General features: G+C 39.0%; 2 protein-coding genes across 5 annotated transcripts in view; one reads left to right on the top strand and one right to left on the bottom strand.

Moving 5' to 3' along the window:
* The window catches only part of CPSF2 (cleavage and polyadenylation specific factor 2), a 31,648-nt gene extending 20,935 nt beyond the window's left edge, over positions 1-10,713 (bottom strand). The window contains exons 1-5 of one of the 3 annotated variants that reach the window (XM_027120388.1): positions 9,947-10,713; positions 6,237-6,297; positions 1,782-1,963; positions 548-707; positions 362-467 (exon numbers count right to left, since the gene is read on the bottom strand). In XM_027120388.1, coding sequence (XP_026976189.1) covers positions 362-467; positions 548-707; positions 1,782-1,930 — 415 coding nt within the window. In that variant the 5' untranslated portion in view covers positions 1,931-1,963; positions 6,237-6,297; positions 9,947-10,713. Of the gene's footprint in view, positions 1-361; positions 468-547; positions 708-1,781; positions 1,964-6,236; positions 6,298-8,499; positions 8,579-9,946 lie in introns of those variants that run through there. The other 2 variants (XM_027120387.1, XM_027120389.1) reach the window with 2 other exon arrangements.
* Positions 10,160-15,554, top strand: NDUFB1 (NADH:ubiquinone oxidoreductase subunit B1). Of its 2 annotated transcripts, none has more exons than XM_027120391.1 (3): positions 10,160-10,337; positions 14,373-14,517; positions 15,445-15,554. In XM_027120391.1, exons 2-3 carry the CDS (start codon positions 14,378-14,380, stop codon positions 15,479-15,481), a joined length of 177 nt encoding a protein of 58 aa, XP_026976192.1. In that variant the 5' UTR covers positions 10,160-10,337; positions 14,373-14,377; the 3' UTR covers positions 15,482-15,554. The 2 variants fall into 2 exon arrangements, with proteins under 2 accessions (XP_026976192.1, XP_026976191.1); XM_027120390.1 differs by having other exon boundaries at positions 10,321-10,429.
* The last annotated feature ends 1,370 nt before the right edge of the window (positions 15,555-16,924 follow it).

The raw sequence follows: 16,924 nt of genomic DNA, 5'->3' as shown, positions 1-16,924 counted from the left end.
TACATTTAGTCATCTGAGCTACTCAACCTACATCTGATCTACTGTCCTCAACCTAACTATGAGCTCTTAGGGAGAGAATCTGGCCACATTTACCTTTGTGCACTATATACAGTAAACACTAAATAAGTGTTTCCCAAATTAAATGTGAAAAGGCTTGAGCTGTTACATTTTGTTAGAATATAGTCTGGAATATTTTAAAATTCAAATGACTTTGGGGAATTTCATAGTTCCCTATGAAAAAATGCTAATTTTTTATTCTTCAGACAATAGTGCCTATAATTTTTATGACAAATTCCCCTTGTACTTTTCAGTAGTTTAAACCCCATTAGTCCAATTATTTGCTACTGGAAACAGGTTTTACCTTTCAAATTCACAATCTGAGAGAATTTTAACTGCTGTATTTTATCAAAGGCTGCATCCACATCATCTAGTGTAAAGAGTGTAAAATCTTCTGTATTGTGTCGGGACTAAAAGAACAACACAAATAAAAGGTTAAAAATGTTCACTGCAGGAGTGTTAAAAATTTTTTTTTAATTGCTTAAATTACCTGATACAGATCATACATGAACATCTGCCCCATTTTATAAACAGGAATGGTTGCATAGATAGCGCAGTTCAGACCCAACTTTCCGACAGCATACGGAAGGGCGCCAAGATGGAGAGGATCGGGGTGAGACAACAGTACTGCATCAATCTGGTGAACATGCCTAGAACACAATCAAAATGACTATTTCTCAGTCTTGTTCCCAAGGGTAAAGGCAGGATACTCAAAATTAATTTGCCAGTTCTGATTCCTCTCAGTACTCTGAATCGAAGACTATGCTGGGGTAAAAGAAAAAAACTAAGAGCTAAAATTATGTTACCTATGAATTTCAATTATTACTATCCCTGTCCTACATAGAGATCAAAACTATGGTATAAGTTGCACATAAATATATAGTGTCTAGACACATTTTTTTAAAAAAAGGAAAAAGAAAGGGAAACAGTAGACACCACACATAAGCTGATTTCAAGTGGCTATCTTGTATACTATTAATTTAAGTTCAAGAACTCAGCTTAGAATTTAAGAAATTGTTAAGGAAAGGATATTTAAGAGGCCACATATTTATTATGGATTTTTGTCTCAGCTTTTTAGCATGGTGACTGACAGTATATTCATGATAGTAAAACTTCAATTAGTCAATGAATAATATGTTCTCATCAACAAAAAAATAAGAAAAAAAATTTTTGCTACAAGTTCTAAGTGTTTTAAATGTTTAAGTCCTGGTTCCTTCCATAATTAGTACAATACTGCTAACGTAACTAAATTTTTCTTTGACGGATTAGTATCCTTTTGTATCTCACGGTCTTTATTCTAAGTATCAGTTCTCAAATTGAATCAAAAGATAACAGGAATTGCATCAAAAGATAATAGAAAATAAGCTAATGTGATCTGACTGAAGAACTTTTACAAGGAAGGTTTTTCCTCTATTCAAATTCTTATAAACTTAATCTTACTCTTTTTCTAAAATTAGGGTGCAAAAATTTCTACTGAGTTCCATCGAGCAAGTAACAATTAACTTAATATTTTGCTGAATTTCAATAAACACAGCTTGAGTCAATCAAAACTACACAAATAAAAACAGTCAGTATTTGGCTCTTCAGCATAAGTAAAACTAAACATTTTACTATCAACTAAATTAGAGCAAAAAAGCAAATACTGTGTAACATCAAAATGGTATAACAGTGTAAAAAAGAGAAGTTGATTTACTAAAAGTGTGGAAATATTAACAGCAACTTACTTCCTCAGGGAATCTATAATATCCATAGAAAAGTGCTCATCCCAGCCACAGTCCAATAAAAATCTAAACTCATCGACTTGGAGAAGATAGCAAAGAGCAGACTCTTCCTGGACCCCAGAAAGGGTAGTTAATTTGATAATAGATGTCATTTTTTCGGTCCAATAACAACAATCCAAAAGGTTCTTTCAATAGAAATAAAAACATAGTTAAACATAAAAGTCATTTTAAAGACCTATTTCCATCATTGCTAAGCGTAAAGGTACAAACATAATCTTACACACTCCTGTTTACGAAGAGTCCTTCTGTGGCTCCCCAGTGTGGTTTAATGAAAAGTAGTAGATTTTGGAATCAGACAGACCCGTATTTGAATTTACTCCTATGTGGTTCTGGGCAAGTTAATTAACATTTCCTCACTTATGTATCCTAGTCTATAAATCATGAGTATTAATATATACATAGAAAGGATGTTGGAAGATTTCAAATAATGTGTAAATTACCTAGAATGGAGGCTACAAAGTTCCTCAATAAATAAATGTATACTAAATTAGTGAACCTATTCTTCACGGTAAATTTCTTCCTCCTTTATTTTGCTCTGTGATGACAGTAATTACACCTCATTACAGTTATTAGTTTATGGGTCTTTCTCTACTAGTAGACCAGGGGTTCTTAAATAAAGGGACCCCCGCCCCCGAGAATCTGATAAAGGGCTATGGACCTTTCCTTCTCCCCCCAGTCCTTAAAAAAAGATGAAAAGGCCCATATACATGTAAAAATTCATGTATTTTTCAGGGAGTTTAATGTTAAGAACTCTTGCACTGGAATGTGAGCAACTGAAAAACAGAGGTAGCACCTTATGTTTGTAATTTCTAAAAGAGAACCTGACACATAGTAGGTGCTCAACACATACTTGATAGAATATAGTCAGGATGCCTACTACATATTTCAAGAAGATACAACATGAACACATGTACTGGAATTTAGGACCTAGAATTTGTGTGCTATTAAACAGATGTTATTAAAAACACTGATTAGCAAAGTACAACTCCACAGCTACATTTCAGATCTTAGCTTTAGCCTTTCCTGGCTAACTACGCAAGTAAGAGAGGTCACTGCATATCTCACGATCCCTCGCCATCTGCCCAAGGTCATCTCAACAAACTAAGGTAAACCGCCCACCTTTCTTAACAGGCTGTCGGGGGCTAATCCTGCCATATCGTATCTCCCACCCTTGTTCACCTCGGTCATGGCCAAACATCCAAGACTCCTAGGTTATCCGTAGTCACTGACGCGTACATCTAATTGGACCCAATCCACTACCTCTTCTCCCTCCGAAATCCTTTCAGTATGCCCTCTGGAACTACTGCACTAACCTGGAACTTCAACCTCTTCTCTGAACATTCTCCTCACCTGCAAATCTTCACAGAAACCTAGTTTCTCCTGCAGTCTTCTCAAGAGGCCTTTTTTCCTCTTGTACTCCCTGACCTCCGAAGCAGGAAGGATGTGCTCCTTCCTCCTCACTGCAGCTTCCAACCTGTCTTCTCCTTCCTCCTCAAAATACTCCAGTCCCATTGAAGGTCATGCTGCCCAGCCAGCTCACTGTGAGCCTTTCCTATTCTTCCTTACTGCTGGCATCTATTAATCTGACCTCACTCACTGAGGACTTTTAGTTCCTGACTCAGTCTTCCTCTGAGTAGCTTCAATACTGACCTCTTAGTTCCTTCACTTTCTCAACTCCAATAATCTTCATTTCACTTCACCTACCCACCACCACAGTCACAACCATGACCTTATCATGGCCAATAAGCTGCAGCACTTTCAAAATATCACCTTCAACTATCTCCCTCTCTCACTCCCACCTTCCTTACTCTAGAATTCTTCCTTACTCTAGAATTCCCACTGCAAAAATCCTTTAGCCTCACTGGTATCTCTATCACTGGCTACTTTTTCACTGTCCATGACCCCCTCCTGTCTCCACTCATGTCTTACCATTGATCAGCGATCCATCATGATTATTTTGCAAAATACTCTCAACTATCTTGCTGCTCTAATCCTTCTTTGTACGAGGCTGGCAAAATCCCAACCCTCATTGATTCCAATGACTCACTTTGTCTATTCCAGCAGCTCAATGTTGCCAGAAGGGGAAAAAAAAACCAATCACAAAACTATGCTATTTGCTCTTCAAATTCATGGCCAAAGATCTCAAACAGGCACTATGTCCTACCTATCAATCTGATTTTTCTTAGTAGGTTGACTTTCCATCTGAGACCATCATTTCACATCTCCTCTTCTCTGCTCAAGTATCACACCCCCTTCTCTCCACCCTACTCTCTGTTGATAATCTCACCTCATTCCTCAATTATAAAATAAAAGTAATCAGACAGTAACCCCTCATTTTCCAAATACGCTGTTAACCTATCTGCATGTATACTGTTGTGTCTCCTATCATAACGAACAAATAGCTCAGCTCTCATCCAAGGCCAATCCCCTGTATGTGCTCTGAATCCCACTCTCGTTTCTCTTCTAAAGATAACTTCTTCAGTCATCTCCTCCTTCTCCTGTATCATCAACGTATCACTGATGTACCATTCCTATTAGCATACAAAGATACTCTAGAATTTCCCAACTTAAAAGAACCCTCTCTTAATTCTCCAATCCCCTGCAACTGCTTCATCATTTCTACACTCCCCTTTCACAGCAAAATTTCTCAGAATATTTGTCCACAGATGTGTCTCCACTTTCTCAGCTCCCATTCACACTACTAAATCTGACTTCTTTCTCTACCCTATCACTACAAGAGCTTTCATCAAGGTCACTGACAAACCTCTATACAACTGAAGCCAACAGACATTTCTGTGGTCCTAAATTACTGGAAATCGTAGCAGCAATCAACAAAAGTAACAGCTCCATCCTTCCAGAAACACCTTCCTCTTCTCCTCTGTCAACCCTCTCCTGTTTTTCTTTATATCTAACTGGCCATTCTTCACTCACCTTAGTTAATACCTCTTTCTCCCCTCAACCTCTAAATGAGGCAGTGCTTTTCAGCAGGACTTTCTTTTCTCTTTTCTCTCTAGGCAATCTTACCCAATCCCACAGCATTAAGACCATCTGGCCTCTAATGGCATCATCCTTGATTCCTTCCTTAACTTGTTGCTCACATCCAATCCATCAATAAGTCCTGCATTTTTACTTCTATTGTATTTCTCAAGTATAATAATTTCTCAAGTATTTCTTTCTATCTCCACTGTCACCAAGATCTCTAACTAGTTTGAGCTATTATTTTCCCTGCCTCAAATTTATTCTCTCAGAAACATTTTCTGACCACCCTAAAGTCCATCCCCACCTCAGTTACATCCTATAATGTGTATCTTCCTTCTATTTTCCTCAAAATACTTAGTGCCCACATGCACTTGCTGCTTATTTACTTACTCACTTTGTCCATCCCCTTCTCTCCTCTTAACCTCCACACCAGAATAATGACTCCATGAAAGTAGAGACTTGGTCTATTTTGATCATAGTTATATTCCAACACCCCACGGTGCCTAACACATAGTGGTGGTCAGTAAATGCTTCTTAAATGAGTAAATGAAGATGGCTGGTATTAAATGAGCTTAATGCTGTTACCACACCATTAACAGCTACCTATTTACATGTGTTTCCTCTGGCTTGGGAGAGCTCTCTGAATGCAGGACTAGGTTTGATCTATTTTTGTATCCTTACTATTTTAGCACATCTTACACGTAGTGGTTGTTTAACAAATAGTTACTGAAACAAAGAAGTTAAAATTAAAAATATATTGACTTAGGGACTTCCCTGGTGGTCCAGTGGTTAAGAATCCGCATTCCAATGCAAGGAACGCAGGTTCGATCCCTGGTTGGGGAACTAACATCCCATATGCCACGGGGCAACTAAGCCTGCGTGCCGCTAACTAATGAGCCCACATGCCACAACTAGAGAGAAGCCTGTGTGCTCTGGAGCCCGCGCAGCGCAACTAGAGAAGCCTGCGCCCGCCCACGCTCCACAACAAAGATCCTGTGTGCTGCAACTAAGACCTGACGCAGTCTAATTAATTAATTAATTAATTTAAAAAAATATATTGACTTGGTGTGTTCCTATTTGTAAGGTATGAGATATACAAAGATACTAATTCTCTATCTGATGAAAAATTAAAAATTAAAAATATTTGTAAGTACAGTTTTGGATAGGACTTGAATCTCCCTGTACCACAATTATATTAATGGCCTAAGAGAAACTTTTCCTACTCAAATCTACCTTACCCCCCACTTTCCTTATTTAGAGTATGAAGTGAAAATACAAAGCTTCTTGCAGGTAGAACTGAATGAGCTCATGTTAAAACTTTTTTGCAGACAGACCCAGATTTCAATAGATGAAAAGATTTTTATTACAATTGCTTGTAATATAATAAAGCTGTATCTTTATTAGACAGTCTTTACTTACTGGTATCTCAGTCGTATATAAGATGAAACACCATGAATTCAAAGAAAGAGTTCTTTAAAATCTAAAAAATAAAGAAATAAGAGTCTCACGAATGCGGTATAATGATTTACTTCTGTTTTTAATTACAGTATTTAACGTCTATGTCTTGCCCTAAGGTGAAAACCTTGAGCAAATAGAATAACATATGCTCCTTTTTTTTTTTTTTTTTTTTTTTTTGGCCGTGTGGCGAGGCATGCAGGATCTTAGTTCCCTGACCAGGGATGGAACCAGTGCCCCCTGCAGTGGAAGCGCAGATTCTTAACCACTGGCCCACCAGGGAAGTCCCTATATGATTCTTTGTTAAAAAAAATAAATTTGTCGGGCTTCCCCGGTGGCGCAGTGGTTGAGAGTCCGCCTGCCAACGCAGGGGACACAGGTTCGTGCCCCAGTCCGAGAAGATCCCACATGCTGCGGAGCGGGTAGGCCTGTGAGCCATGGCCGCTGAGCCTGCGCGTCCGGAGCCTGTGCTCCGCAACGGGAGAGGCCACAACAGTGAGAGGCCCGCGTACCACAAAAAATAAATAAATAAATAAATAAATAATACGTTTGTCATAATTATAGGAAGCCTAAACTTACATAAAAAAAATAGGACTAAGATAATAAAAGACAAAAATAAATAACATGAAATTGGCTCTAATCAGGGGCTGAAATATGCAGCTTAGGAAATAAGATTTTAAAAACTGACATTAGCTTATGTTATTGAGAATCAGAAAAGAGGTGGGATCATAAATTATTCAATAGGTAAGGACTGGTAGGCCGTGGGCAGAAAGAGACAAAGAGAAAAAGCTATTCAAACAGGGGAATAACATGATAAAAGGCATAAAACAAAAACTTAGAGTACCAGTGACAAAAGTAGCCTGGCACACTTTCATATAAGCAAAAAATTAAAGAAAAGTCCTAATGAATAGAAAAGGGCCAGCTAATGAAAGGCCTTAGAAACTTTGGACCCAGTTCTAATTGTTGAACAGAGAACAGGCAACAGAGAAACATTTTAAGATCACTTATCAAGTAAGATGACGTGATACAGGTAGTTCTGTATTTTAGAAAAACTAGCTGGGGTACATGATTAGATAAAGAAGATAGAGAAAGCAAGGAGATAAAAAAGGAGAGTATTTAGGTATTTAGCAGCACACTTCCTCCTTTCAACTTTGCTGGTTCTATTTTGAGACTAAATTTCTTTAGACTCAAATGTACCTTGTAACTCTATGACATGACTTCTTAATTGTCATCTAAATAACCAAGGCTTGAAACACTCCTTGTGTTATTCCTTCCTTTACTTCTTGAACAGACTACTACCAACTGCTGATTATTTCCCCCTGAGAATGCCTCATACATTTATCATTCCCTTTCCATTCCTACTGGAAGTACCTTAATACAGGGCCTCGTTACCTTACATTTCAGTTGCTGTTTCTTTGCCTCCAGCCTCTCCTTCCTTCATCTCAACGTATACCTTACTACCAGATTAATCTTCCAAAACACCCCTGCACTTAGGATCCCTTGCTCAGAAATCTCTGAAGGCCTCCTACTGCTTGAAAAAGCAGAACCTGAATGCCTTAACTGGCAATGGAGGGAGCCGGCAAGCTGCTCTGACATCACCATTGACTATCATCATTTTAAGGCCCAGCTCAAATCCCACTTCCTCACTAATCCCTCTATCATTAGTCTAGACTAGAACAGCTCTGTCCAACAAAAATATAATGCAAGCCAGATATATAATTAAAAAATTTTTTCACAACCACATTGAAGTTTCACAGGTGAAATTACTTTTATTTAACCCAATATATCCAAAATATTATCATCTCAACATGTAATAATTAAAGAAATTATTGAGATTTTTTTTGGTACTGAGCCTTCAAAATCTAGTGTGTATTTTATAATTACAGCACAACACAATTCGAACTAACCACAATTTCAAGTGTGCAATAGCGACATGTAGCTAGAGGCTACTGTAATAGCAGAGATTTCTAGAATCTAAAATCAATGTTTTGGACTGTAGAGCACTGTGCTTTGCCACTCCTAAAGTGCAAGTTGGCACCATACTATTTTGTACATGTCTTAGGCTTTATTTAATGGTATCACCAACCACTTAGTCTCCCAGACTAAAAATTCTGAAGTCACCCTCTTATCACCATTTTGGCTGCCACCAGTTGAATTCTATTTGATATTTCAGAAATGTCTGACATCCTTTACTATCCTGCCTCAAAGGAGGCATTCATTACCTTACCTGAATGATTGCAATTTCCTCTCATCTAGTTTTCCTGTTCCAAGTTGGTCTTCCACACAGCTATCAGAGAGACCACCCTAAAAAATAAATTTCCTCATGCCCCTTCCTTGCGCAAAGCAGTCCTTGACTTCCGGCTAAATACCGAATAAAATCTAAACACCTTCCTTGGAAAGCAAGGTCCTTCACAACTTTACCTCAATCTCCCTGTTGCAACCGCCCTTACACTGCATGCTCAAGCGCATTCATTCTCCCGCTCTCCCTAAGCATGCCAAAACTTCTCAAGTCTCTGCATCTCTGTACTGCAGCCACGGATGACCTTCTCCTGAGCTTAGTACATTCCTTTTGACCCTTCCTGACCCAACTCAAATACTTACTCCTTTATAAAGCTATTTTGGTGTCTCCAGGCAATGTTATTTATTTTTAGCTAGCACAAGTAGGCACAAAGAATATATGCTGAATGGACGTTAAACGTATGGGGGAAGAGTAAAAGTGAATCTTTTTAACTCCAATACCAAGCACAGCGCTCAAAGCAACATAAATGTGTACTGAAAGGAATGAACCTTCACCATATTATAAATTCCTTCCCGGCAGTGACTTCTGACGGATACCATTTCGCCTTAATTATCAGTTAATTGCTCTCTCAATAACGATCGTGCATGTTGATGACAACTGAGGGGAACCATGCAAAATCTACGGGAAAACGAAAGAGTCTGGGTTAGCACTGGAGCTCAAGTGAGAAAAGTCTCCTTCTGGTCAATTCCGGGAGAGCACGGGTTTCACAACACGGTCAAAGGGGTTCTAAAATTAAAACTTAGGGCATGGGCAATGATAACGCAGGCTCGCCTGGTCACAGGAAGCCAGCCTTGCCGGAGTTAAAATTATTCTGACCCCATGTTTACTGAAGAGCACGTAAATAGAGTAATGATGCTGGAAGCGCTCAAAGGAGATGCTGGAGGAGGGCCGAGGCTGTTTTAACAAAGCACTGTAATGTCTTAAAGGTCTTTGGAGTCGATTAACTAAAAAGAACGCCTACTTTGTGCCCAGTAGTCTCGTGATCTCTCAACCCGAAATGACGGGAAGACCCCGAGCGAGGAAGCTGAGAACAAGGTAGCCACAATGCTAAGAAGCCAAAGCTGGCGTCGGATTAACTCCTCCAGCGACGAGAGACTGAAAGGCCGGAGGGAAACAGGAAAAAGGAGGAAAGGAGAGTCTGGGAGTGAATCGTAGGAACTGCCACAAAAGACCGAGAGCTTTAGACACTTGGAGAAGTCACTCTCTTTCCCTCGCTGAACACTTCTGCCAGAAACGACCAGGACAGTCGCACCCGCAACCCTGGGGGAACGTCCGCGGCGGAGACCGGGTCGGAGTCGGAGCCAGGCTCTCCCCGAGGGCCGAGACGTTCCCTCCCCCATGCAAAGGCGCACTGCTTTCTTCCGCCCCCACTTGCCTCGTCAGTCCTCCCCCCAACGCCGTCCACTGCCCTTCCCAACCCTTAGTCGCATCCAGGTTCAAGAGCGAGAAAAGATGAGGTTGGCTCAGCAGCGCCGGTGACGATCAGGCAGCAGAAGCCCCTCAATGGCAGCCGCCATTTTGAAACTGGAGGCGATCCGCGGAGGCGGGGAAACCCGGGGTGATACCATCTTCGGGGGTGGGAGGGACTAAGCTGGAGGAAGGAGGTGGCATTTACACCGAGTCTCGTCACCTGGGGCCGAAGTTTTATTTTTAAAGAATTTACAATGTGTTGAAGCTAAAAGAAATATGAGAAGAGTCAAGCAGTGAAGGAAGAAGAGGAATAATTTATCGGAGCCACCCCTCCCTTCGAGCGGGCGCGGCGAATGGTGGGTACCGAGGCCGCAGCTTCCGCCGGCGCCGGTGGCTGGGCTCACCGCCGGTGTAGGTTGTGGTCTCGGTGTCGTTCCCGAGGCTTCAGGTGGGTCCGGGATCTCGGGAGGTCGAGGTGGCGAGAGTCCTCTTTGTTCAGGCGGGGAGGGTGCACCTCTAGGAAAGCCCTCAGCGGCGGTGTGTACCTGCGGGTGGGGGTGGTCTGGGCCTCCCCGAGACTGCAGCGGCCCACCTTCCCGAGGCTTCCAGCGAAGGAGAGAGGGAAAGGCGAGGAAATAGGGATTGCTTTGATGTGGGCGGCTGCGCTCACGGTTCCCGCCTGGCGCCTTTGGGAACGGGTACTCTGAGGCTGCCCTAACTGAAAAATATCTTTAGGTTCACGGCTCCTAGGCTGCAGCGGGGAAGGGACTGCTTCTTCGCGAGCATCTCCGATTGGTCCAAGTTTCAGAGTTCTGCCTTCCTCGTTATTGAGGATTGGAAGCTAACCTTGCTCTCTTCTAAGTCTCCAACCGTCTTGAGCCGACCATTCCACAAAATACACACTTTTTCAAAGCTTAATTTTTAAAAAAGTAATACTTATGCTTGATTTCTCGGGCGTATACGTCGTTAAGACGAGGTTCCAGACCTCAAGGAGTTCCGTTTCTCCATGCATCCAGAACTGCTTTTTATAGGTTAAGTCGACACTTTTTGATCACTACATATAAAGTGCTGTAGGGACTAATTAGAGTAGAATTTATTTTTTAATGTCTAGTCGTCTGTATTATTCCAGCGTGAATTCAGAGGGGCTTACAAAAATGCACACTATATACAATTTTCTTTTTAGAAGTTAAGCGGAAAAAAATTGGGTTGAAGAAAAGGTAATACAGGCATATCAAATTTTATCGTGCTTCACAGATAATGCATTTTTAACAAACTGAAGGTGTGTGGCAACCCTGCATTGTCAGATGTTGGTTAGCATTTTTTTAACAATAATGTGTTTTTTAGTTAAGGTATGTACATTGTATTTTTAGACATAATGCTATTGCACACTTTAAATAGACTCTAGTGTAAACCTAATTTTTATGTGCACTGGGAAACCAAAAAATTCTTGTGACTCGCTTTATCTCTATGTTATGTTCGCTTTATCACGGTGGTCTGGAACCAAACTCATGATATCTCCAAGTTATGTCCTTATTAGGAAAAACGAGATAAAGCCAAAAGTAAGGTTAATATAAATGTTGACCTTTATACTTACTGTAAGAGACAGTAAAGCACCAATGAGCTTGGACCAAGGATCCAGACTGCCTGGGTTTTAATACCAGTCTGCCACTTACTGCATCTGTGACGTTAGGCAAGTTGATTGTCCCTGGATTTCCTCATCTGAAAAAAATATTCCTACTGCATTGGGGACATTGTATTAGTTAATACGTGTATAGTAATGTGAGGATTACATGAATTGGTGATTGTGAAAAGCATTAAGAACCATGCCTTACAGAGAGTACTCTAAGAGTCAGCTCTTTCTAAAGGTAGGGAAAAAATTTTGGATCATTTTGGTATCAAAGGATACATCATCCGTTACTCAATTCCCTAAGTCCATAAGATAAAAACTAGTTTGTTTTGTTTCAGGAATAGCATAGCTACTCCCCAGTTCCGAAGTAAAAAGAAAATTTTTCTTGAGAGATCTTCATATAAAGAAGACACTAATAATATGTACAGTGACGTTGAGGGCACCCATGTGGATGTCACTCTTTATCCAAGCCTAGACCTGTCTCATTAGAGATTGGCCCAGGTGCTTGCTACCCTTTGACCGTCAGATGAAGCCATTTTACTGTCTTGAGCCGGTGATGAGGAGCCTGTCTACGTTCCCCCTCCTATCCTTTCTCTAGGGAATCATTCTTGCTCACTTTTTATGTCTATCAATCTTTGTCTTCCCTGGTCATCCCTTTGTCTTTGCAGTGACATATGCAGGATAAATTATGCTGAGTGCCACTGGGTCCCAAAGTCCACTTAGTAGTAGACTGTACAGTTGTAATATGAAATGCCTGTGGGGCTAAGATTTGCCATTTATGTCTTTGGGATGGAATCAGGCTTCCATCATGGTAGTTGAATCCTGTAGAGTCTCTGTGAGAGCCTGTATACAGCAGGAGTCTCAAGGTCTTGGCTCATCTCTTCTGCTTAGAGTAAAGCCAGACAGAATTGCCTTCTGGCCCTGTTAGAGGAGTGCCAACAGTAATGGCTTATAGCCCACAGGTGGCCATGGGCTTATTTAAAAAGTCTTGGGCTGAGAGTCAGCAATTACTTTTTTTGTTGGTTAAATACAGTTATCTTACAGTCAGCTGTGCTGAGTGTTAGAATTGACACCTCTTAAGAAACTTGAGGAATCTAATAAGGACAGGTGGGAGAATAGATGACCCCCAGACTTCTCTAGAAACCTATATTGTCTAGTATTTTGTAGTTTAGTGCTTTCCAGGTTACATCATTTGATTAAGGCATGCATTGTTATTCCCATACTTGACTGGCTCAAGTTTATAAAACAAGTGGCTAACTTGATCGGAATCACAAAAAGTACCTAAATGTTTATCAAACAGTATTTAAGGATCTAAATGCAAATAATGCTACTTAGGGAACGTACAATGCTAAGAGAACCACCATCTTCTAGGAATAAGGTAAGATTGGTTACACTTACATTTATATGTCCAAGAACTATTTGCAGCAAATCAGCTGGGGAGTTATTTCAAACATCTCATTTACTTAGATCATAATTTTCTAGATCAGTGATATTCAGACTGGAATCTGCTGTGTGTAATATTACACTCTGTGAAAGACAGTATGTCGTAATTGTGTGACTTAACTTCATGTCTATTTCCTAACCCAGTGCCTTTAGATAGTAAAGCTTGAGAAATAAAGAATTAGAATGTGTGTGAGAACCAGTATCCTAGAAGGAGCAGCAGGAATCCAGTCTACATAATCCTAGCAGAGTTCAGTGCTAAGCCCTTTTGTTAGCAGTAATGTATTATCTTTCTATGATGTTGTCCTGTCTTCTCAGCCATAATATAGGATTTATTTATTATAGATTGATGTGCATACATATGTATTTTTATTTCATCTTTAGATACAAATTTTTACAGAAAATTGATGATTCAACTGTGTTTTTATTGAATTACTGCAAATTCATTTTCCATATGATGACTTCTAGATCTTCTATGAAGAAGTCCTCCTCTTCTGCCTTTTAGAATCTCTTCTTAACACTTAAAAAGTCTTAAGTACCATAAGTATCAATTAGGGGAAGGTTCTCTACAAGAGGCATTTGGATATGATAGAAGGAGCTAGAGCTTTGGAATTAACCTGAGTTTGAATTCCAGATCTACACGTATCACCTATTTGGGTTAAACTGTATTCTTACCTGTAAAATAACGATAACAATGTTTCGTGTTATATATTGGACTATATGATGGCTCTGGTACCTAGTAGTCATTCTACAAAAGTAAGTTCCTCTGTCCCCATATGTTTTGTAGAGTCATTTAATTGATATTCAGATCTGTTGTGACATTATTCAATAGGATTTTTTAAAATTTCTCATATGTTTTCATTTCCTTTCAAAAATTAGTTTAAAAAAATAGTTTTCAATAATTACAGCTTGAAAGAATTCTGCTTCTGACAAAATACTATTATATTTGGTTTACCATTGTGAGAGGTTCTAAAAATATTTTACAAATGTAAAGGTTCTAAATCAATACTAGGAGGGTGCAAATACTCAGCTTTTGCAGGTAGAATTTTTTTAATACTCTCTCCATTCCTGTGTTATATCAGATCACTGGTGGAGCTAGAAATAAAAGGTAGTAAATTGACTTCAGTGCAGTATAATTTTTATACTAATCATTGTACCTATATAATCTTCATCAAGTAGATTTTAAGTAGTATACTACATTCTGATGCCAAACAAATGTAAAGAGGCTTATTATGCTTTTAACATCTATATCCTTCCTGTTTCAGATGTGATTTAAGATACTTCAAAGGCAGTTATATTTCTGGTCATTTTTTTTTTTTTATAGCATTCATGATGAACTTACTTCAGATTGTGCGTGACCACTGGGTACATATACTTGTCCCTGTGGGATTTGTCGTTGGATGTTACCTAGACAGAAAGAATGATGAAAAGCTAATTGCCTTCCGGAACAAGAGTCTGTTATATAAAAGGTTAGTTTTTGTATTTTTTTATTAAACCAACAGTCAGGTTTTAGAAGTATTCTTCTTAATGTCATTTGTGCCAAAATAAACAGAAGGGGTAATTTCCCCCCCTGAGGATTTAGTTTTAAGTGATATTATTTTGTAGTCTTGTTTGTTGCTTAATCCTTAGACAAAACTCTATGATTACTTTTGGAATGTAAATAAGTCTTTAGTTTCTGAACAGGCTATTTCACATCTTTGAAAGTCTTTTTTTTTAAGTCAGGGTACATTTTAACCTAGAAACAGTCTTAAACCAGCTTGCCAAAGCCTCCTCTATGTACTTTAACATATATGATCATACACTGTCTTACTTAGGCCATGATGTAGCTGAAAACAATGGCACTAATTGTGGCTTGGTGCTGTGTTCTCAGCAACACTGGTTGAGACCTTTAGACATGGTGGTTGGGTGATCAAATAGCACCTGGCAGCTGCCTGGTCCCACTGTGTCTCTGGAGATGGCACCAGAGTTAGAGTTAGCAAGACAGGGTGTCTGCCACTGACTGTGCAGCCAGGCAGGAGGAAGCTCAAGGGACAAGAGAACCAAGCAGCAGCCAAAGGCGTTGTGTAGAGGAGGTTCCAGCCAGGGATTTCAAGAAAGATAAAATGAGCTAGAAAGAATATAAAAAACATTAAATGAACTCACTGAGAGGATAATTGCTTTCATATAAAGATAGACTAAGAAATTACAGTTCTTTAATCTGGAAAAATGAAGAGATGGTAAAAGTTTAAAATCATGAGAGAATAGAATGAATATGTTGAATCTCATAACTTTTAAATGGGTCAGTTTAATACAATATGAAATACTGAATCCATATTCTTCTGACTTTCCCTTTTATCCTCTCATAAAAGTTTTATTTACACTTTTGCTTTTTCTTCCTTTTTTTTCTTTCCGTGCAGGGAATTAACACCCAGTGAAGAAGTCACCTGGAAATAAAGGCTGCTGCTGAATTACAGAATGTTCACAGTTTTTAAATTATAAGAGAAATAAAAACACATTCATTACTTAATTTGAAGACTTTGAAGTGTGATTCTTTTTGTGCTGAAATAATCTTTCCCATTTCAAATAACAGACACTTAGTAATTAAAAAATAATCACTGAATCATATGGCTCAATTTTTCAGAAAAATTTTTTCAAACATGTTCTTCAAAGGCACTCTAAAAGGATGATGCTAGGATTTTATTTGGCAGAAATCAATAGCTGAAAATTTTAGTGACCTTGAATTTAGCAAAGATTTCTTAAATACAATACATAAAGCATGAACCAGTTTTAAAAACCAAGACATTGTACTTTATCAAAATTAAAACTTCTTCAAAAAACACAGTTAAGGGAATGAAAATGCAGCCATAGACTAGGAGAAAATATTTGCAAAACATACACACAACAAAGAACTTATATTTAGAATATGTAAACTCATAACTTACTAATAAGACAACCCGATTTTTAAAAAGCAAAAGATTTTAACAGACACTTCACCAAAAAAGGCATATGAGAATGGCATACAAGCACGTGAAAAGATGCTCAAATCAGTAGTCACTAGAGAAAAGCAAATTAAAACCACAATGAGAAACCACTACACACCTATCAGAATGGTTAAAATTAAGGAGACTGATCTTACCAAGTGTTGGCAAGGGTGTGGAGCAACTGGAACTCACACCCTGCTGGCAGGAATGGAAAATGTAGCTGCCAGAAGTTGCACCACTTTGGAAATCAGTTTAGCAGTTTCAAGTTAAACATGCACCTACCATACGACCCAGCCATTCCATTCTGAGGTATTTACCTCAAAGAAATGCATATATGCCAAAAGAAAGCATATGTCCACACAAAGACATCTACATGAAAGTTCATAGCAGCTCTACTTGTAATAGCCAAAAATTAGAGACAACCCAAATGTCCATCAACACGGATAGATAAATTGTATTAAATCCATATAATGGAATATTACTACTCGGCAATTAAAAGAAATGATCTATTGATACAACATAGATGAATTCCAAATTAATTATCCTGAATGAAAGAAGCCAGACAAAAAGCACACACTATGTGATTCCACTTATATAAAATGCTAGAAACTGCAAACCATAGTAACAAAGCAGACCAGTGGTTGCCAGGGAGTGGTCCAGGAAGGGGCTGGAGGAATCATTTTCTTGATTATGGTGATGGTTTCTTGGGTATGTACATATGTCATCTGTTATATTCAACTACCTCTTCTTGGAAAGCAAATTCTGTTTCAGGTAAGCTTGAATTTAGGAGAAGTGAAATTACAATGAAATGATCCTCCCTTATCACTGATTCTTTTCAGAACTCAGGACATTTAAAGATGACACACACAAATTTTAAAATCTCAGTTGTTTGAAATTCTGTTCAACTATTTGGTTT

Source organism: Aethalodelphis obliquidens, unplaced genomic scaffold (genome assembly GCF_003676395.1).
Source record: "Aethalodelphis obliquidens isolate GAN/ISIS:26980383/991018 unplaced genomic scaffold, ASM367639v1 scaffold21, whole genome shotgun sequence".
Lineage (NCBI taxonomy): Eukaryota > Metazoa > Chordata > Mammalia > Artiodactyla > Delphinidae > Aethalodelphis > Aethalodelphis obliquidens.
Note: the sequence above shows the minus strand (reverse complement) of the source record. Positions and strands in the feature narration are given on the sequence as shown.